The sequence below is a fragment of the Bufo bufo genome, chromosome 7 (assembly GCF_905171765.1).
Source record: "Bufo bufo chromosome 7, aBufBuf1.1, whole genome shotgun sequence".
NCBI classification, from domain to species: Eukaryota; Metazoa; Chordata; class Amphibia; order Anura; family Bufonidae; genus Bufo; species Bufo bufo.
The window spans coordinates 38,132,014-38,155,688 of NC_053395.1; the positions used below are offsets into that span (position 1 = coordinate 38,132,014).

Below are 23,675 nucleotides of genomic sequence, written 5' to 3' on the forward strand. Positions count from 1 at the left end.
GCCGCTGGTGACAGCAGCGACATTACCTGCACTACATCTCCTGTATAATGTTAGCCGCTGGTGACAGCAGCGACATTACCTGCGCTACATCTCCTGTATAACGTTTGCGCATCCCAAATAGCTGTGACATTCCCTGTAATTTTTTATTAATCACTGGTGACAGTGACATTACCTGCGCTACATCTCCTGTGCCTGCTGCCAGAGCACAAGAAACACACTCATTCACGATACCTAGCTTCATGTCCCAGTTTGCAGGCGGCACAGGAAACCACTCTCGAAGTCAGACTAGTGCTACCAGGTGGTCGGTTGGATTGCAGCAGACAATGTTTCAAGTCTGTTAAGCACCACCTTGTCTTCCACAAAGTCCAGTCTCAGAAGCCAAGAGTCTGATCAACAGAATCCTCACCCTGATTCTCCTTCCTCCCACCATAAAGAGTCTTGCCAAACAAGTGATCCCACACTCGGATATTCCGAGGAGCTCTTTTCATCGCCATTCCTTGATTGGGCCTCTCGCCAAGCCCGCTTGAAGAGGGACATGAGGAGATCGTGGGCACTAATGCCCAAACTCTTGAGCATCCACAGTTACAAGAAGATGATGGTGGGGAACGGCAATTAGTGTTTCACGAGGTGGATGATGATGATGAGACACAGTTCTCAATAAGTGAGGTTTTTGGTAGGTCAACAAGTCAGGAGGATGACCAGAGTGAGGAAGTGGAAGAGGAGGTGGTGGACGATGAAATCACTGACCAAACCTGGGAAGGTGGCAAGCCGAGCGAGGACAGCAGTACAGAGAGGAAGGGATCCGCAGCACCGCAACAGGCTGGAAGAGGCAGTGGGATGACAAAAGGGAGAAGGCGGGCCACACCAAACAGGCCCGCAACTGTTCCCCGGAACACCCTCTTGCAACAATCTCCCTTGCCAATGGGTAGGTGTTTTGCAGTCTGGCGCTTTTTTGAGGAAAGTGCGGATAAAAAAAAAATTGTCATTTGCAACCTGTGCCATACAAAAATGAGCAGGGGTGTGAACACTAGCAACCTCACCACCACCAGCATGATCCGCCACATGGCATTAAAACACGTTAATAGGTGTGCCGAACGCCTGGGTCCACAATCAGTGTCTGCGGGTCACACCACTGACTCCGCTTCCCCTGTGATACAGGCTGGCCAATCCCCTGTCCAAGATGCAGGCCTGGATGCCTCTTGCCATGCACCTGGACCTTTGCAAGCACCATCAGCTAGCACATCCACTTCTGTGTCCCAGCGCAGCCATACCCCAGGCCTTACAACAAAAGCGCAAATACCCAGCCACGCACGCACAGGACATAGCACTAAATGCGCACCTTTCTAAATTGCTGGCCCTGGAAATGTTGCCATTTAGGCTTGTGGACACTGAGTCTTTCCGCAGCCTGATGGCAGAGACCGTCCCTCATTACTCAGTCCCCAGCCGCCACTATTTTTCTGGGTGTGCCGTCCCCGCCTTACACCAGCATGTGCCCCGTAACATCACCCGTGCCCTGACCAACGCAGTTAATGGGAAGGTCCACTTAACGACTGACACATGGACAAGTGCTTTTGGCCAGGGACGCTACATTTCCCTGACGGCACACTGGGTGAACGTTGTGGAGGCCTGGGATCGAGTCGTACCCTGGGATGGCACAGGTGCTACCGACCCAAGGACTGCAGCCCAACTTCCATCAGGATTTCCCCCACCACCTAAATTAGTGGCTGCAACCCCCCCTTTCTCCTCCTCCACCTCCTCCTCCACTTCCACCTCTGAATTCTCATCTTGCAGCACCAGTCAGCCATCAGTCAGTAGCTGGAAGCAGTGTAGCATTTCAGTGGGGAAGCGGCAACAGGCCGTGCTGAAACTAAAATTTTTAGTGACAAACAACACACTGCCGCAGAGCTGTGGCAGGGTATAAGGGACCAGACTGAGCTGTGGCTCTCGCCACTCAACCTACAACCAGGCATGGGTGTGTCTCATAATGGCCGTAACTTGGTGGCAGCTTTGGAGCTCGGCAAGCTCACACACATACCATGCCTAGCCCACGTGTTCAACCTAGTGGTTCAGCGGTTTCTTAAAACCTACCCCAATTTTCCTGAGCTACTAGTGAAGGTGCGCCGCGTGTGTGCCCATTTCCGTAAGTCATCTACAGCTGCCGCCATTCTAGCAACGTTGCAGCAGCGCTTGCAATTGCCAGCTCACCGACTGTTGTGCGACGTGAGCACGTGCTGGAACTCCACGTTCCACATGTTGGCCAGGCTTTGTGAGCAGCAGAGGGCAGTAGTGGAATACCAGCTGCAACATGGTCGTTGCCTTTCCAGTCAGCTTCCGCTCTTCACAAGTGGGCATGGATGCCTGACCTCTGTGAGTTATTACGCAACTTTGAGGAATCAACACAGATGGTGAGCGCCGATGCCGCTATTATCAGCGTAACCATCCCACTTCTGTGTCTACTGAAACGCTCGCTGCTCACAATAAAGGCGGACGCTTTGCATGTGGAAGAGGTGGAAATGGGGGAAGACAGTACACAGGGTGATAGCCAGACCACCCTCCGTTCGTATTCTCAGCGCGAATTGGATGATGATGATAAGAAGGAGCAGGAGACGGTTGCCCCCCCTACAGAGAGTAGTACCCACAGAAGGTTTATTCCATCTATTCAGCGTGGATGGGCCAAAGAGGAGGAAGAGGATGAGGAGATTGAGAGTCATCCTCCTGATGAGGACAGCGAAGTCTTGTCTGTTGGGACTCTGGCACACATGGCTGACTTTATGTTATGCTGCCTTTCCCGTGACCCTCGCGTTATACGCATTTTGGCCAACACCGATTACTGGTTGTTCACCCTTCTCGACCCCCGCTACAAAGAGAACTTCTCATCTCTTATTCCTGTGGTGGAGAGGACTAGCCAAATGGTGCAATGCCAGAAGGTCCTTGTGGAAAATTTGCTCCAAAAATTTCCAGCTGACAACGCAGGCTGCAGAATACGTAGTTCCTTGGGCAACCGAGGAGGGGAGACGAGGGGAACACACAGCAGTTCCAACATAGGCAAGGCAACACTCTCCAAGGCCTGGGACAGTTTCATGACACCCTGCCAGCAACCTCACCCTGATGCCTAGTGTCACAAGGAGAGAAAAGTTGGTGAAGGAGTGTATGATGCCCTCCTTTATGTGTAATAAAGTGTGTATTGGAGTACCGTTTCCTTGAAATTTTTGGCAGCCCTTTCACTTACTGCATAGGCTTTATGAGTGTAGGAGTCCCACTACCTTAACAATTGTATCACAATGTGAATGAGGCCCTCCTTTATGTGATATACAGGTTGTATCGGAGTGCCTCTTCCTCGTAATTTTTGGCAGCACTTGCACTTTATATACAAGTAAATATACAGGAAAGAATGTTTTCTAACAATTTTTCCTCTAAAATCTTTTATCTTGTGCGTATTATTGTCAGTCTGTAAAATTGGCGTACTACTCGGACAATATCGTTCCCAGCAGCAACCTGGGAGTCCAAGATGCATCCAGACATCCTCCCCATGCTGTTCCCGAACCATTTCTGTGGTGTTTCCATCAAATTCTGACCTTTTCTTGTGAACCAGACACCCTCCCCTCTTCAGAGCAGGGGGTGCCTAGTTTAATGCTCGGGTTCTCCCATTGACTTCCATTGTGCTCGGGTGCTAGGTAGAGCACCCGAGCATCCCGAGGTGTTCTACTCAAGCACCCGAGCACTTTGGTGCTCGATCAACACTAGTGGCTAGTCGAGCCCTGGCAGACTCCTTGTCTGTTTCCTACTCGTATATACTGTAAGTCACTGTATATACTGTTACTGTACGGTATATAATGTTATTGTATATTACTGTTGAGTGGGCCCTGACAATAAAATCTTTTATTCTTCCTCCTGGGTGGGCCCTTCTGAGGTCGGACCTCAAGGCAACCGCTTCCCATGCTACCCCTATAGCTACTCAAGCTGTTGCCATCCCCCCTCAACTCTGTGGGCCACTAGAGTCCCGGTTTGGCCTTCATGACATCACTGTTTATTTTACCTTTCTTCTGATCTATCAGAAGAAATGAAAAACACTACGGATCCTGTCTTTGGAGCATCCATAAGGCCTCGATCACACGGTCAGTATTTTGCATCAGGATTTCATCATGATTTGTAAGCCAAAAGAAGGAGTGGGTCCAAAACACAGAATATTTCCTTCATGTGTTATCTTTGTTTCGGACCCACTCCTGTTTTTGCCTTACAAATACTGATCAATTAGTGACCAAATACTGACCGCGTGAAGGCTGATGCTCAAAAGACAAGATCTTGGGGGGGTTGTTCTTATAACGGATGAGAAGAAGGGAAACATAAACAGGGATGTCAACGCAAACTTAGTTCTGACACCCCCCCCAATCTGTGACTGGGCGACTATTTGTATCAGTGGCTAACAAAATAGGTTATTTATCAATCTATGTGGAAGCAGCAGATGGTGTAAAATGAGGCAACGCTTTCCCACTTTAGTGGAATCAGTGGCTAACGGAACAGGTTATCTAGCAATTAATGTGGACACCCCACAAATTGTGAAATGAGACAGAACTTTCCCACTTTAGTAGAAACAGTGGATAACAGAACAGGCTAACTAGCAGTCTATGTGGAAATAACATACTTTTTTTGTCTCAGATGATAACATCCCTTTACATTTCATTGTGTCTGGCCCTTTGGAGTGGTTCAGTCAGATAATGTGGTCCTCTGATAAGATAAGATTCCTGCATTGGAGGATAATTAATATTCAACATCTGAAAATACTTTGGGGCAAAACACATAGGCATTTGATATGACTACATAGTTCATTATCAGTGTCCCTATTTACAGTCGTGACCGCAATTAAAGTCTACAAAAATTGGTATGAATCCAAGCCTTAGGGAATTTGTATATTCATAGCCAACAACTCACGTGCTTTACAGAGTTTCATCAGACTGTAGATTATTTGTTGCTTTTAAATCTTCTTAATGACGGTGTGTTTGTGTAGTGTCCCACTAGGTAAAGGTGGGCACTACACAAGGGTTAATGTGTTTATTGCATTTAATGTCATGTGTATGCATTTCCCTGTGTTATCTGGGTGTCAGGCCTGTCAGGGTGAAGTTTAGCCTCCCAGACGTTAGAGGGAGCTAGAGAGCCCTAGTTATATATAGGTAGGCCCAGACAGGGGAGTGTTAGTGTATTCCAGGGGACTAGAGGAGTCACTTAGTCTACCTGAAGCTCCTGAGGCTAGGATTAGCTCAGTTGAGATACCCCAGTAGTAGGACAGGACCTCCTGGGAGAAACCTGCAGCCACCCTTAACAGTCAGCAGTGAAAACAGCTAAGAAACAAAGGTACTGTAACCTTAAAGCAAATGCCAATACTGGAGGAAGGAATTTATACCAAGGATTTAAGCCAGCAATTAGGCATCCGGGCCTTGGGATCCAGCCAGCTAGAATAGCTGAAGGGGATAGAGCAGCGTTGCCACGCAAAGTATTAGTTGTATACCCTCCAAGTATCTTTCAAGATTGAAACCTGCTGTGATATAAACATGCTGTGAATTTGGAACTGTAAAGGACTGCATTAACATCTTCTGCAACTGCATGTACAAAGTTGGACCGTTTCCACCAAGTAAAGCAACGTTTGGTTTACCCACTGCGTACTCATTTACTACTCCTACAAATCGGTGTGCCACCGTTACAGGCACTGGCGTCACGAATCTTAAAAGGGACCTTGCTTCAGGCACTCTAAACACCTGCAACATCCAGGGCACCTCACACAACATCAGGCCAAGTCTCTACATACAGAGTGTGCCCCAGAGGAACTTGTGTCTACCTCTCCTTCACTGCCGCATGCCTGCCCAGGGTTCTCCTCCAAATAGTGAGTAACCCTCGATTGCCCATAACCGTGACCTCACTTCGCAATACCCTGCAGGTCTGGCGTGCTGCATTTGCACTGGATCAGTGAACAGGTACATATCACAGCTCAATGGTTAAGGATCACTAGTACATGCCATTACATGAAACCTTGGAATTATTAATGTTTGATGTTCCTCGCCATTTAGAGACCTGAAGTACCACTTTCCCACTCATGTGCCCTCACAAAATGTATCATAAAATATATAAGAGTAAACAGAATATAGGGAATAGGGGGTTGCAGCTGCAGCTTCTCTGCTCATGAATATGGAGGACTATTGAGCTTGTGCACATCATTGACAGGACTCCAAAGGCTTCAGCCTATATAATATTTTTAGTTTCCCATAAGGAATGTCTGTGAATTTGTACCGTTTTTGCCTTCTCCTGTGTCGGTAGGATATCGTGGAGGAGCGGCTCGGCCGCTTCCTCTGTTAGTCCCAGTGGTCACATGACCGCTGGGTGTCTTGGGGCAGGACCAGAGCTGCAGGGTCTAAGAAAACCTAGATCAGCTCTGTCTGTGTGTAATACCCCTCAGGGGGCTGTTTCCCTCTATAACTGGGGCTCCTGTGAAAACAGTGGGGAAAAAAATGTCAGTGTTCTCCAAAGGTCTTCTAATGACCTCCTGAGGGACATATTATGTGCCAAAAATAAATTAAAATATAAGTAAAAAAATAATAAAAAAAATACTAATAAAAAAATGTTAAAAGAATTTAATGCCATTGCTAAAGGAAACATCACCATAGTCATCCTGTTCACTCAAACTTATACATGTTATATCAAAATGTGAGAGAGGGGAGAAAAAGAATACCGAAACAGGAGCCGCACATCTAAAATATATCAAATTTATTTAAGGAAACAGACACAACAAAAAATGGATTAAAATTGTTGTATACAACAAATCAGGGCCATGTGAACCATGTATCTGCACATGCCACCCTGGCTCACCACAAAATCATGAGCATGGAAGTAGCATGGTGGGGGTATGTGTGGTGGTCAGGAAAAGAGCCCAACACGTATCGCCAGACTTGCTGGCTTCCTCAGGAGTGCTTGTTATATCAAAATGATCATCACACAATAGGGAATCCATTGCAATAATACATTTTTGTGTCAGTTGTAATATTTAAGAAATAAAAAGCTATAATAAAAACATGAATTTTTAATAAGAGTTAGTGGTTTTCCTCCAAATTAAACCTAAAAAAAGAGAAAAAATATCTATAAAGTCCTACGTGTCAAGTTAAAAAAATATTGCAAATTTTATTTTGATAATCCAACAAATAAAAAAAATAGGGTCACTAAACCAACACGTGCACAAAATCACGAAAAAATTGCCTGGACATTCAGGCCTTTAAGCCCGGTCATGAAAGGGTTAAGAGGAACATTTATTATGGCAGGCGGTTTACACACTGGTCTTAATCTATCCCCCGCTGGCGTTAGATGTGCCACATCTGTGCAGGTCTTTGCTCCAGCACAGAAATTTACACCAGCAAGGGAGGGTGGTAAAGAGTTTAAGTGAAATCTATATTAGTTTTGAGAGGTACGCTATGCCAGATCCCACTCCCTCTGCTTTTTGAAAAAGTGGCGAACAGGGCTGAAATTGCCCAAAAAGCCACAATGATACGGGATGGTACATTTCCCTAAGCATCCATTGTTTAAAGGGAAGATTGTTACTTGGACCAGTGGCGTACCGCCCATAGAGGCAGACCACGCCATTGCTATGGGGCCCGCGGCACTGGGGGGCCCGAAGCGCAGCGAAGGCCCCGCCCACTCATTGCGGGGGCCTATAGCGCTATGTGCGGCTGCTCTTATAAATATGAGCTATTGCTAACTTGCCTAACTATTCTTCCGCAATCGCGCCGCCGCCCCTCCCCTTTGAGGCGCCGAAGTTTGATCAGATCCTGTCCGGCTGACCTCCTCCTGACCTGCTGATCCTGTGGATAGATGCTAAGAAATGCCCTTGGCAGAGGTTCTGCTGGCCGGATTACTCCTAGTCGTGTTCATCGTCTCTCTGCTGGCTAATCTGCTGGTGCTGATATGCTTCTCGTACAGCGCTGAGATAAGGAAGCAGGTCTCTGGGATCTTTCTGGTCAACCTGTCGCTCTGCAACCTTCTTCTGACCACCCTTAACATGCCCTCCACTTTCCTGGCCGTCTTAAATCACACACCAGCAGCCCTTTGGTGACTGCCTTTGCAAAGCTTTGGGCTTTTTGGAAACTTTTTTGACTTCCAACACCATGCTGAGCATGGCAGCTCTCAGCATAGACAAATGGATTGTGGTGGTGTTCCCCTTAAGTTACACCAGCAAGATGAGGTACAAGGATGCGGCGATCATGATGGGGTACACCTGGCTGCACTCCCTCACCTTCCCCCTGGTCTCTCTCTTCCTCTCCTGGTTAGACTACAGTAGCATGTATGCCTCTTGCACCTTGCATGTCCAAGATGCCCAGGGGACAAGACGCTTTGTGGCATTCAATTCCTGTCTGCTGGCGCTGCGGAATCAGACTCAGACAGGCGGGAGAATTGGTTCGCCGGCCCATCGGCCGTCTCGCCAGTGTGTGTCCCTGGCTGGCCTGAAGAATCATCCGTCCAGTCCTGTCCTAACTGACTCCTTCCTGAGGCTGCCGTGTCACTGCCTGGCTCTGGCTGCCTGAGAGTCGAGACGCCACACAGAGAGAGAGAGCAGACTGACAGCACTGCAGAGAGTCGACTCTAGGTATGATCGAGTTCGAGTCGATGTGTGTCTATTGTCTTCTTGATAATGTCAGAATCAGATTTGACCTGACACTCTGACAGGCCACTGCCAGGCAGCAAGAGAGAGGAGGGGGGGGGGGGACGACGACAGCCAGGACAGGGTGGTGAGACATGCTTCAATCCCACTCCAGTGAGTCCTGTTGTCCTCTATGAGACCCAAAATGCCCATGGGGGAGAAGTAGGAAGAAAGCACACTGTGTCCTGAGATTTTTTTGGGGGGCATTAGGGGTTGGGGGGGGGGGCTCATAGAGGACAGTGTGCTTTCCTCCTCCAAGGAGTTAAAGGGGTTTGGGGTAAGGCCTCTTTCACACTTGCGTTGTCCGGATCCGTCGTGCACTCCATTTGCCGGAGGTGCCCGCCGGATCCGTAACACCGCAAGTGAACTGAAAGCATTTGAAGACGGATCCGTCTTCAAAATGCGTTCAGTGTTACTATGGCACCCAGGACGCTATTAAAGTCCTGGTTGCCATAGTAGGAGCGGGGGAGCGGTATACTTACCGTCCGTGCGGCTCCCGGGGCGCTCCAGAATGACGTCAGAGCGCCCCATGTGCATGGATGACGTGTCCATGTGATCACATCATCCATGCGCGTGAGGCGCCCTGACGTCACTCTAAAGCGCCCGGGGAGCCGCACGGACGGTAAGTATACTGCTCCCCCGCTCCCCACTACACTTTACCATGGCAAACAGGACTTTAGTGTCCCGGCAGCCATGGTAACCATTCAGAAAAAGCTAAACGTCGGATCCGGTAATGCGCCGAAACGACGTTTAGCTTAAGGCCAGATCCGGATTAATGCCTTTCAATGGGCATTAATTCCGGATCCGGCCTTGCGGCAAGTGTTCAGGATTTTTGACCGGAGCAAAAAGCGCAGCATGCTGCAGTATTTTCTCCGGCCAAAAAACGTTCCGTTCCGGAACTGAAGACATCCTGATGCATCCTGAACGGATTTCTCTCCATTCAGAATGCATTAGGATAAAACTGATCAGGATTCTTCCGGCATAGAGCCCCGACGACGGAACTCTATGCCGGAAGACAAGAACGCAAGTGTGAAAGAGCCCTAAGAGAAGTGATGACAAAATGGTGCAGGTAGCAAGTTAGGTTAAGATGTGGGGGATGACTTACGTCCGGCTTTAGCACAGTGGACAGAGGCAGGAGGAGTGATGTGTATGCGCTCCTGCCCTGCACTCGCTCAGTTGTGTGGCATACATATTGCGCCCTGTGTCCACTGTCCTGTGCCCACTCTGCTAAAGCCTGGCAAGTGACATGGCCCATCTGTGTCCACTGTCCTGTGCACACTCTGGCAAGCCTGGCAAGTGACATGCCCATTGTATGAAAATATAAAAAAATATTCCCCATATGGCAAACAGCAAAACAGAAAAAAAGTCCAAAAGGCGGATTAGCTGTTTTTGGTCACTTCCTTTTCCACAATAAATTAAATAAAAAGTGATCAAAAAGTCATAAACACCCCAGAATGGTATCAATAGAAAGTTCAGATCGCCCCGCAAAATTTGAGCCCCCATATAGTTCCGTATACATAATTACAAAAAATTTCACAGAACAAATCCTTATTGGAAAATACATGCACATTTTATACGTTACTGCAACAAAGTTGGTTAATAATAAAATAAAAATGTTTATCCCTAACAGTTTCTGTAGGTCATGTATAAATGTATTTAATGGGGGTGTGGCATGGGAGGAGCCAGGTCAGGAAGTAGGAGGGGCAATGGTGGGTAGTGGGCGGGGTTAAGAGGCCCAATTCAGATTTTTGCTATGGGGCCCAGTGATTTCTATGTACGCCCCTGACTTGGACCCTCATCAATATTTAGAACAAAGGAGGTGTTACAGTCCCCTGAGCGCCATGACCTTCATCTTCTGGCTTTGAGAACTCTAGATTTAGTCTTTTTCTCTATATTCTGTGATAACTGGCCTTAAGGACTATTAAGCTTATCTTTTGCCATATCCCACTTTTCAGTGTCTCTTATCTCAGGTGCATGATAACACCGAACACAGTATCTTGCCTCAAATGTATAGTCCGAAAATGACCTTTTGCCTGAATCAAAATTTTAACCTAGAATAGTTTTAAGACTTTGTCAATTTTTTAAATTCCATGTCAGTACCTATAGTTAAGCAATCTGGAAATTCAGCAGCTTTCACTCTGCCCATTAAGCCTTCTAATAGGATGACCTTATCTGTAAATATTACTTTTCAATAGTCATCTCAATATCATCCAAGGCAGGACTACAGTAACAGATATCACCTACTGTATTTATAGGATCCAACATTCACAACAGGTGATGATCGCAGCTCCCCTCCTCTCCCTCCCTGCACAATGACTTCTGCACAGGTCACAGAAGATAGCCACAACACTCTCCTATAGGAGTCAATGAGTCATCTCCAGATTACAGGTTTCAATGGTCCATGTGGTTGCTGTAAAGCATATCTCTAAGCAGCAGCTCGGGTAAGATGGCTACCCTCATAATCTTGTGCAGAAAATTGAAAGAAAAAAACGACAATTAGAAAATAAAATACTGATAAAAAAAAACTAATATATCAGTATATGGTTTTAATTATTAAAAGGGTATAAGTGATATATTCAATTTAAAGAGGGGGTGGCCAATTCTTGCATTTTTTTTCCTAAATGCTAGTAAAATGTCACTAGCAGCTGTGCAGAGGTGTATAAGTGACCTAAAGATCTAAGTATGCTGTGTGAACCAAAGTTTACTACAATATCCTAACTATATTTGTTAAAGCCAGCTAGGTGATAGACATTCATGGGAATGTATTTTTGGATCATATGCATTGCAGGGGCACTGTAATCTGGGTAGTGTACGGTGTTGTTTGAGCAGTGTATGACACTATATTCCTCCAACACAGTAAAGGGAACAAGGGACAACTACACAAAGGCTTTGTTACCTTGATGAAGCCCTCAATAATTTATACATATGGCATACTGAATACATACTGCATTCATCCCACACTTTGTGAACTCCAATTTCATCTTTATGGAAAGCAATTCATATAAATTTATATTTAAATAAAATTATTATATTTTGCAGCTGTCTGAGAAATATGGGGAAATATATACTCTGCATGTAGGAAACAGAAAATTAGTGGTACTTTCTGGATATAAGGCTGTGAAGGAAGCACTTGTCACCCGAGCTGAAGATTTTGGAGAAAGAGCAAATACTCCAATATTTGACTTAGCCTTCAACAAACATGGTAATTATATTGTACATTCTATGAATCCTACAAGTCATCTACAGAAGCTCGTTATTAGAGTAGGATATATAGCAATCTACTTTTAGATACTCTAGTAACTGTTGCTGATCCTGCTAATTGAAGAATCACAAAAATGTCACATTGATGTATAGAATTTTGTGCAAATACTGTAAATAGGAAAAGAACCGCCCTGAAGAGGAACATCCTACAGATCTTACGTAAAATGTTTTAAATGTTGTGACCCTTCTACAATATAGCCAGTTGTGAACTGACGTTGGCCATGGTGTACACGTGTCTGAAATAAAGCCACACCTAAACTGAAAATGTTGGCCACAAGGAGAACACTCTAAACATCTGACCAATTTTTAGAAATGAATTGCATAATAAATGCAAATAGAAAGCAACAGTGGTCATTGTGACTCTTCAACTTCATCATTTTTCTTCCATTTTGTTCTTTTATCTTTTTTTCTTTCTTATTTTCCTTTTCCTTCGCTTTCATCAATTTTTTTCTTCCTATACTTCATTATTACCATTAACTTCACTCTATTTCCTTTTTCTTCTTAACTTTATCATCTTCCTTTTCCTTCTTCTCTCTACTACACCATCAACACCTTCATTCTACTTTCCTCTTTCTCTTTTTTTCATTTTCTTACCTACCTTTTACTTCTTCCTTCTTCGTCCTTCTTTTCCATCACTGTCAATTTAATTATTTCTCCTTTTCTTTTCTTCCTTCCTCACTTCCTTTTTTTCCCTTTGTTTTGTTTTCTTTCCTCTATTACTTCTTCTTCATCTTCATTATTCTACTTACTTTATTTTCCTTTTTCCTTTTTTCTTGCACAGCTTCTCTTAGTTTTTGTTCCCTCTGCTTCATCATTGTCAGCACTTTCTTTCTTCTTCCTTTTTCTTTCTTATGTTCCTTCTTCTTCTTCATTATCTTCCTTCTTCTTCATCATCATACCTCTACTTTACTTTTCTTTCTCTTTTCTTCTTTTTCATCTACATTCTCCTGCCCTTTTATCAGCATTCTTCTTCCTTTTCATTCCTTACTCTGTTTTATTTGCTTATCTTTCTTTTGCTCTTCTTGGCTTTTCTTCACATTCCTTCATTTACTTTTTTCATTGCTTCCTTTCTTCTTTCATTTTTCTCCTTCCACTTTTCTTCTACTTTTATTTTAGATATGATTTCCTGTTTGTAGGTCACTTCACTCTCACATTTAAACAAGAATAAAAAAAAAAACTAGTTTAGAAATTCATGTTTGATTTCATTTTTCTAGCTATGTTCCCACAAGGCTATGTTCTGCCCAGTGTAATTGGTTATTTCATATAAGTTTTATAGTTCACATATAAATATATTTCAGGTGTAATATTTTCCAATGGAGAACTATGGAAATCTATGAGGAGGTTCACATTATCAACACTTCGAGACTTTGGAATGGGGAAGAAATCTGTAGAAGCCAAAATTCAAGATGAAGTAATCGCCCTTACAGAAAGCTTTAAATCTCACAATGGTAAGATATATGCCAATACCAATCTTACCCTCTGTTTATACTTCCCAAATTCAAAGCCATGAACTGAGTTTTGTTGGGATTGTTGGCCAAACATACACATACATATTCCACCTTCTATATTTGATAGTTTTATTTGCACAGAGAATAGTGACTTACTTATCTTGAATATGGGATTCAATTTTGGACACATTTTAAGTCATTGTTCACATTGTTCACATTTCCAGTATTTTTTTTACTGATCGTGGGTAAGTGAAAGTATCAAGGAGACATGCACGACTTTGGTCCATGATGGCATCTGTCTTTGGCCGGTTTTTCACTGACCACTGATAGGACATGCTCTGGAAATTAATTTTCAGCTGAGCAGTGTCCATGGAATACAGATGGCAAAAAACTGATTCACGGACAAAACATGGATCCTTCATGGACATCTTCATGGATGAAACACGGATGGATTTTTACACGGACGTCAAACGGACACGGAAATGTGAACAAGGCCTAAAAAGGATATGGGAATGCTGGGGAGGGTTGAAAGGTAGGAGACTAGATTATTAAATAGAAAAATTTAGATTATTCAGCTTGGAATAGACCTTTAGAGGTGATCTCATTTACATGAATGAAAAAACATGTGGTGAATACAAAGAACTGGCACAATATCTTTTTGATCTAAGACCTGTTCAAAGGACCAGGATATCATTCATTATGTGTGGACTCTGGAGTAAAGATGATTTGGACACCAATGCGGGAAAGGATTCTTTACAGTTACAGCAGTCAGACTATGGAATGCCCTACCCCAAGAGGTAGTAATATCCCATACTAGGTCAGAATTAATCTACTTATCTACTAATAATTGGGCTTGAGTGTTCTAATTAATCTTACAGTTAGATGATCAACTGTAAGATTGATGGACATATGTACAGTAATTATCGACCCCAAATTGAGAATCTGCAACAGATGTACAATACAGTGCTACAAAACTGCATTCACATGTAGCAGATTTTTCCATTGATGGTTTGCTGTTAGGATTTTCACATCTTCAGCTTGTTTATACTGTTCATTGTGGATGCATTATAAAGTTGACGTCTGCTGCAAATCCACAACAAAATCTGCATGTAGCACTTTGGAGATTTGCTACAGATTAGCTATGGAGGTTGGAGAAGAAGCCTTCTGTCATAAATTAACAGTATATGTAAACAAGGTAGTAATGGTGATTTTAGGTTAAAACATAACTTTTAATATATACAAGATTAGGATGAGTCCCTGAATGCTATAATGAGAGATAAAGAAAAAAGTGCATGATGGCACCAGGGATACAAATGTGCTAGGTGCACGGCGGCACCCTTAAATAATATAGATGGGTACACGGCGGCACCTTAAATAACCAGTAGGTCCTACCGTTATGGCCCCGGTCCTCTGGTCTCTGGAGATGTCCAATGCAAGAAGATTTTGCTGTAAAGAAGAGCAGAAGGGGTCCGGCGGGGATATGAGTGGGTAAGGGGTACCTAGACAGCCCTAATATATGGGTGCTATCTCGCCCCTAGCGTCCTATATACGGAGCACCCGTTCTGAAAAGAACGACCCCGTCCGGAACCTCGCCCTTCTACTACTTGGCCCTATTGTGCCCTAGTGTAGCTAGTCCCTACACGCATGTTTCATTTTTTATATAAAACTCATCAGGGGAATATTAGGCACACGTAGAGGGGCAGTGTGATCGAATGACGTGCAGTGTTGGTAGCTTATTGTCAGCAGACAGCACATACGTCATATATAATTTAGGATGAAAAGGTGACACAGGTGATACTTAGACGTATTGGCCTTTAGTAAGGGCTCTAGTCATGTATCAGGGCTGGGTACTTGCCTGAGATATAAAGACAGAGTAGAGGGGGTCACCTGGAGATGGTCCGGTCCCTCTTTTGGAGCGCAGCGGCGTGTCCAGAGGCCGTGATAGAGCCTACTTGCCGGCACCATCGTATGCATATTTGCTCCTGGGCTGGTGGGAAACCAATAACGTTTTCTGTGAGGGGATGTCGTCATGGACCGGGCCCATCATTTTGTGGGCCCGGTACATTGACGAAATTTTCATTATCTGGAACGCATCGACATCAGCGTTTAGGACACTCGTTGAGAAACTTAATGAAAATAGGTTAGGACTTCGTTTCACACACGAGACAAATGAAAACACCCTACCCTTCCTGGACATATTGATCCAAAGAAATGGATCTGATGAGCTGGCTACCACCATATTTCGTAAACCAACAGCAACCAATTCTGTACTACACTGGAGCAGTAGCCATCCCCTACCGCTCAAAAGGGGCATACCGAGGGGCCAGTATCTGCGCCTAAGGCGCAATTGCTCCACAAAAGCAGAATTCGTGAAACAGGCAGAGGTTCTGAGGAGTAGATTCCTCTCCAGAGGATACCCGGATCCAGTGCTGAGGTCAGCATACCAAACGGCATTAACTTCTTCAAGAACGGAACTACTGGTACCAAGAAACAAACCCCCAGATACCAGACAAAAAATCAGGGTAATAGGTACCTTTGATGAAGCCGCCAGTGACGTAAGAAAGATTCTACAAAAACACTGGCCGATACTAATGATGGATCCTGACATCAAAGAAAGGATTTTCGATTACCCTCAGATTACATTCAGGAGGGGTAATAGCCTTAGAGATATGCTGGTACATAGCCACCACAAATCAACTACAAAAGGAACTTGGCTAGACAGGAAGCCATTAGGGTGTTTTAGGTGTAGTGGATGCATTGCATGCAGTACAATACAAACATGTAAAGAATTTGTCAGCACTAACCTTCAAAAACCTTTCAGAATTAAGGATTTCATAAACTGCCGCAGTAGGGGTGTCATCTATAGAATCACATGTGAATGCCCCCTTGAATATATAGGCAAAACGAAGCGTGAACTGCGTAGACGGATTGGCGAACACCTGGGGGATATCACCAATAAAAAAGATACGGCTGTATCACGTCATATACATGAATATCATCATGGCGACCCACGCAGTATAAAAGCTATTGGCATCGAGGTAGTCCCCCCCCCTGTGCGAGGAGGTGACTGGGATCGCATGCTCCTTCAACATGAAGCACGCTGGATCCACACGCTGCGGACGACAGCCCCCCAAGGCTTAAATGAGCAACTATGCTTCGGCTGCTTCATTTAATGAGCACTAGACTAGCCATCTAACGCCAAGGGTGACATATCCCTATATGACCCGGACAGGCCGGCTGAACGAGACATGAGAAGAATACAACTCATGTAAACAGCATACGTCAACGGATAGACGGCATATAACATGCACCCCTTGACAGGAATCCTCATATAGAGCGCACCTACCTCACGGAAACAAAAGAAAAAGAAAAACGACATAGCAAGGTCTAAGCTGCCAACACCGTGGGAGCACAGGAATCGTACCCTCTAGAGGGTAGCTCTTAGGCCCACTATAATAATAATCAGATACAGGGTACGTCCCTGTGACGATACTGGCATTGACTGATATCAAACAATCTGCCTTGAAGCCTTTCAAACAAATTGTCTATTAGATGCCAAAACTCTGACAAGTGCATCCTGATGGACAAGAGCATCCATTTATTATGTATTGCTCATTATGCATCCGTGTCTGTGCACTATTGACCAGAATACTTTTAATTTATCTATTTTGCAAAAAATGTCACATTAATATTCACCGCATTTGCTATAGACGGTGTCTAATTCATGGTTGTCATACAGAGTCCCCGTTACCTGGCAACCAACTAAACACTGGCTGGTGGACAACATGTGTCCCGGGCGGAGAACATAATCCTCAGCCACTGGAAATGACGTAACGGCATCTGAATACGTCAGTAGACTTACTATGCTGGTTACCTTCAGCATGGGTAGCGCATGCGCGGTTGCGTCGGCTGCTCAGCTGACGTCACTGTGCTGCGCTCCAAGCCTCTTTCTGAGGCCGAACAGGGTTCTCTCATAGCACTGATAGCGCATGCGTGAGCGCATCGACGGCAGCGCCGACGTCATCACGCTGTGCTCCAAGCCTCGTTCTGAGGCATTATGGTGTTCAAATAGGAGCGGGCGACTGCCGGCAAGTAGGCTCTATCACGGCCTCTGGACACGCCGCTGCGCTCCAAGAGAGGGACCGGACCATCTCCAGGTGACCCCCTCTACTCTGTCTTTATATCTCAGGCAAGTACCCAGCCCTGATACATGACTAGAGCCCTTACTAAAGGCCAATACGTCTAAGTATCACCTGTGTCACCTTTTCATCCTAAATTATATATGACGTATGTGCTGTCTGCTGACAATAAGCTACCAACACTGCACGTCATTCGATCACACTGCCCCTCTACGTGTGCCTAATATTCCCCTGATGAGATTTATATAAAAAATGAAACATGCGTGTAGGGACTAGCTACACTAGGGCACAATAGGGCCAAGTAGTAGAAGGGCGAGGTTCCGGACGGGGTCGTTCTTTTCAGAACGGGTGCTCCGTATATAGGACGCTAGGGGCGAGATAGCACCCATATATTAGGGCTGTCTAGGTACCCCTTACCCACTCATATCCCCGCCGGACCCCTTCTGCTCTTCTTTACAGCAAAATCTTCTTGCATTGGACATCTCCAGAGACCAGAGGACCGGGGCCATAACGGTAGGACCTACTGGTTATTTAAGGTGCCGCCGTGTACCCATCTATATTATTTAAGGGTGCCGCCGTGCACCTAGCACATTTGTATCCCTGGTGCCATCATGCACTCTTTTCTTTATCTCTCATTATAGCATTCAGGGACTCATCCTAATCTTGTATATATTAAAAGTTATGTTTTAACCTAAAATCACCATTACTACCTTGTTTACATATACTCTAAATACTGGTGATCAAATCACCAACTAAACATATAGCTCCTCCAGACCATAAATTAACAGTAATGACATTTCATAGAATATAATCTTTTTCACTCTTTTTATATGATTTCTATATTTTTCTTATTCTAGGCAAACAATTTAATCCACACCTGTTAGTAAACAGTGCAGTATCCAATGTAATCTGCTCGATTATCTTTGGGAACAGGTTTGAGTATGATGACCCAACATTTGGAAAATTAATCAGATTGTTAGATGAAAATGCCAAACTGTTTGGTACACGCAAAGTGGTGGTAAGAAAACGTACTGATGTTGTGTATTCAGTGTTTTAGCGTTGGTCTAGGTCTGTGATGGCTATCCTCCGGCACACCAGCTGTAGTAAAACTACAACTGCCAAGATGCACACTTGGCTGTTCTCAGAACTCCATAGAAATGAATGGAGCACGCTGAAAGTTGTAGTTTCACCTCAGCTGGAGTGTCGGAGGTTAGCCATCACTGGTCTAGGTGTTTTATAAATGGAATAATGTTCTGCAGTCAACGGGTGCACAGCTTGGGGTCCCTCAAAGTACATGTTTTTCGTGACGCCAGTTGCAGTGAAGAAACAAGGTCACAGGGCTCCTTTTAGAGATACTGTGGATGGTACCTAGGTGTAGGAATGTCAGTGTGGTGTAGGGTAACCTAAATGTCCTTTTAAGTGTGCTTGTGCACGTGTCATGGTGCTCCTACCTGGATATGCTGGACTCCAGGCGGTGTACTGCCAAAGCAGAAAAATAGGGTGAACAATTGAGGGATTTGAAGAAATAACTTGAGTCCAGACTTTCTGATGAAGTTGATAACAACTTTACTTTCATTAAACGTTTCTCCAAAAAGACTCAGGCTTTGACATTAACTGTGGCAGGCAAACTCCTCTTTGCTACATCTGTTGCTCTCTGGCTCTGCTGTGCTGACAGGCTGGCTGTATAATTCAGCTTTCTTTCTGGGTGCTGCAACTTCACTTTGTAGTCTGACTCAGAGTTATGCTATACCAGGGATTCTCTCTCTCCTGGTTCCTGAGAACCCAAGCTTCTGCCTCCATGTCCATCTGAGCTGAAGGTGCTCCAGCTGGCCTGGGCAAGACATGTCCAACAGGGATGTGCACCTGCTTTCTTCCCTAACAGGGGGTAAAAAAAAATCAACTTTCCCCTAGCAGGGGGTAAGCTGTACTAACACTCACTGGTCCCCACCCTTCCTGCAGGCAGTGGGACATGCCCACCACACCACAGAGGGAGTTGTTAGAATGGAAGGAAAGCTCCACTCTCTGTCCCTGTAGCCCTGCCATTTATTCTGCCACCTGCTGGTGAACCAGGCATATTACAATTGAACATAACAGTTACATGGAAAGAGATATGCACATTATATAGGACCTGGAAATAAATGCATAGAATGACATCAGCCCATTAGAGATAGTAGTGAGGTGCAGAAGTGGTAATGCCATTCTGGGGCATTACAGTTCACTTTACCATATATGAAGAATGAGGATAAGTAATAAATATATTAGAGAGGCGCTCAAATATCTGGCAAATGCATAGATGGACAAGATGTAAAAGGTAAAATGATATAAATATCTAAACAGACATGATTGTAGATCCCAAACACTATAAAATACCCATAGTCATTAGTTGATCAACTAAGAAAAATCATAAAAATATAAAAAATATATAAATATATTTAAAAAGTAATATGTGTTTTAACCAGGCCACAGTCCAAACATCCAGCAATTGGTATAATCTTGTACATATATATTTCTCCACACACAGTTCTTTATAATGGAGTCTTGCTGATATGCTGCAATGTCTATAAATATATTACAGTTTTGCTCAAATGGTGGACTGTTCGGTTGAGGTCTACACAATTGCAGTAGAATAGGCATAATATGCTCACAAGTGTTCTCCTTTTAGCAATGATTGCAATATAAAATATAACCAATCTGGTAGTCAATGTAGCAATATGGCTGTTACCTAACTGATAGATAGCGAACAATATAGCTGTGAGGTATTACATTACCCCTCCTGTAGATTGTTGCGCAGGGACAGCTGGATATCAGTCACGTTGTGTGAGTAAGTTTGACCGCTTATTTGTAGTTCCTCGTATAACTAGGAGGGTTTTTAAACAGAGGTTGGTGTCTCAAGATTATAATTAATTTCCCCATTGCGCTGTATCTTTGTTTGTGACACGCTGACTCCCCGAGTGGCGTCCCACGTGGTCAGAGGATATCGCGTTCAACAGCTATGGAGGAGTTGGTTGCGCTGATATCGGAGCGCTGCCGGTTTAAGGCTCTCGACACTTTCACAGGAGTATATTGCCCCTAAGGGATGTAATAGACGTCAGTTAACGGCAGTCAGCTTCTGACCATACGCGTTTCGGAACTACGTGTTCCTTCCTCAGTGGCCTGCAGTGAATAGATCGCAAGTCTCCATTTTAGCTGATAGCCCATCATTAGGGGGAGGTATCTTTCTAGAATTCAAGACATGGATAAAGCCTGAACATGTTATTTCGTGCGTCTGTACTTGAGAAGAAATTAAGTTGTAATTTACACAACAAATAAGTATGGAGATACAAATAGAAACATAGTTATATATTGTAACATTTACAAAACAGTTGTCACTGTTATGTATCTATGCTTGTAATATATAATGAGAAAAATTATAAAAATATATATAGTTTTAGAATAATGGGAAAAAAATATAATAAAAATGAAAGTAAAATATATACCCTTTGTATATGATTGCACATTATTAGTTTTGTCCAAGGTATAGAAACCAAACTTTCCATTGTTCCAAAAAACGCACTATTATTGGGGGTGCGTTTTTACTGTTTATTATGGGACCAGTTTTTTGTTGGTGTTTATGTTTTTTTTAGGAAATGTATTAAGAAAATATAAATTCTTATACATCTATACAAAATGCAAAAAGAACAATAACAGTAATCTATACTAATAAAAGCCCTGTGTACGTGCTCAGGGATGTTGTCCGTGCGTGTGTGCCGATTAGTGAAGTGCGTATGAGCGGCGTACAAACCAATCAGCACACACTCCACACACACACAGCAGGGACCGCCCAAAGCACCGCGCCGCCATCCAATAAAAACACGGCGCATCACATGCAGCCCGGACAGCCCACAGCAGCACGGCCGTCCAATCAAAGTCGCCGCCCGGACCGCCCACAATTGTGCCAGCCAATAAACACACGGCGCACCACACGCTGTACGGACCGCCCACAGCATGGAGCTGTCCAATCACACCATCCCCACAACTGCGCCGCTGGCCAATAACCGCCTCTTATGGTGTGTGGTGTCAGTTGGAGCAGAGTGCATAAGAAGCAGAGTGCATAAGAAGTGCCACCATTACATGCACAGTGACAGAAATTGCTCTCAGATACACACTGCAGCTGCTGTCAGCAGTATTAGCCAGCACCACCAATCAGTGCCAGCAATAATTGCCAGCCATCAATCATTGCTACCAGTCACAGTAACAGCAGTCAGTGCCAGCCCTATCAGCCACCAGTCACAGTGCCAGTGGTCTCAGCACCACCAGTTAGTGCCAGCTCTATCAGCCACCAGTCACAGTGCCTGCCGTCTCAGCATCACCAGTCAGTGCCAGCAGTCAGTGCGAGCTGTATCAGCCACCAGTCACAGTGCCAGTAGTCTCAGCACCACCAGTCAGTGCCAGCAGTCAGTGCCAGCCGTATCACCCACCAGTCACAGTGACAGCAGTCTCAGCATCAACAGTCAGTGCCAAGCGTATTAGCCACCAGTCACAGTGACAGTGGTTTCAGCACAACCAGTTAGTGCCAGCTCTATCAGCCACCAGTCACAGTGCATGCCGTATTAGCACCACCAATCAGTGCCAGCCGTATCAGCCACCAGTCACAGTGCCAGTGGTCTCAGCACCAAAAGTCAGTGCCAGCCGTATCAGCCACCAGTCACAGTGCCAGCAGTCTCAGCACCATGTGGCACTGCCAGTCGTCTGAGCTACCAGTCAGCGCCAGCTCTTTCAGCCATCAGCTGCAGTCTCAGCACCACCAGTCAGTGCCAGCAGTTCGTGCCAGCCATCTCAGGCACCAGTCACAGTGCCCACAGTCTCAGCACCACCAGTCAGCCCTAGCAGTCAGTGCCAGCTGTATCAGCCACCAGTCACAGTGCCAGTGGTCTCAGCACCACCAGTCAGTGCCAGCCGTATCAGCCACCAGTCACAGTGATAGCAGTCTCAGCACCACGTGGCACTGCCAGTCGTCTCAGACACCAGTAAGTGCCAGCTGTTTCAGCCATCAGCTGCAGTCTCAGCACCACCAGTCCGTGCCAGCCATCTCAGGCACCAGTCACAGTGCCCACAGTCTCAGCACCACCAGTCAGTGCCAGCAATCAGTGCCAGCAGTATCAGCCACCAGTCACAGTGCCAGTGCTCTCGACACCACCAGTTAATGCCAGCTGTATCAGCCACCAGTCACAGTGCCAGTGGTCTCAGCACCACCAGTCAGTGACAGCTGTATCAGTCACCAGTAACAGTGCAAGTGGTCTCAGCACTACCAGTCAGTGGCAGTCATATCAGCCACCAGTCACAGTGCCTGCAGTCTCAGCCAAAAGTCAGTGCCAGTGATGCATATTACAGCTACATATAAGTCAGTATTACAGTAAGAGAAAATATTATAAAATTATAAAAGTACAAGCCTATATTACTTGGACTTTTTACTAACAACATGCCACCCCAAAAAAAGGACACATCAAGTAGGACAAAAGACACAGACAATGAAACCCTACATAACCAAATTCTCCTGGAGAAACAGTCAAGTCAGCAAGTAAAAATCAAAAAAGAAAGGCTGAAAAACAAAGAAAAAACAAATAGATCAATTCAAGAAAAATAAAATGAGTGTCACAAAAACGCTAAAAGAGAAAGATTCAGAAGAGCAAATAGATCTATAGAAGAACAGGAAAATCAGCGTGAAAAACAATCTCTAAGAGAAAGACAAAGATGATCAAATCTATTGAAGAAAAGGAAAATGAGTGTCAGAAAAATGTGAAAGCACACAGAGCTAGGAGAGCAACACTACATCAGCAACAAGCAATAAAAATAGGCAGGATAACAGATCTACAAACAGACACATTTATCAACAGCCACACAGGAGAGGATAAATGATATAAGAGAAAGACAAAAAGGTAAGAGACATGCTGAAAGAGAAAAAGCTAGGAGAGCAAGTCCTACATCAGAAGAACGACAATTCCAATGTTTGCGGCAAGCACAATTACAGAGACTGGCCCGAAGTAAACGAGTGGAAAATAACGAATCCCGGGCAACAATAGAAAGAATGGCAATGATAAATGATATAGTTAATATTAATGAGGGTAACATTATACCCCACACATGTGGAGATTTAAATCAGATATGCAATTTTTG

At 44.7% G+C, this 23,675-nt stretch overlaps 1 protein-coding gene across 1 annotated transcript in view; it reads left to right on the forward strand.

Moving 5' to 3' along the window:
- Positions 1-23,675, forward strand: part of LOC121008167 (cytochrome P450 2K6-like) — a 247,802-nt gene that overhangs the window by 16,903 nt on the left and 207,224 nt on the right. The window contains exons 2-4 of the mRNA XM_040440558.1: positions 11,714-11,876; positions 13,234-13,383; positions 18,380-18,540. Coding sequence (XP_040296492.1) covers positions 11,714-11,876; positions 13,234-13,383; positions 18,380-18,540 — 474 coding nt within the window. The remainder of the gene's footprint in view (positions 1-11,713; positions 11,877-13,233; positions 13,384-18,379; positions 18,541-23,675) is intronic.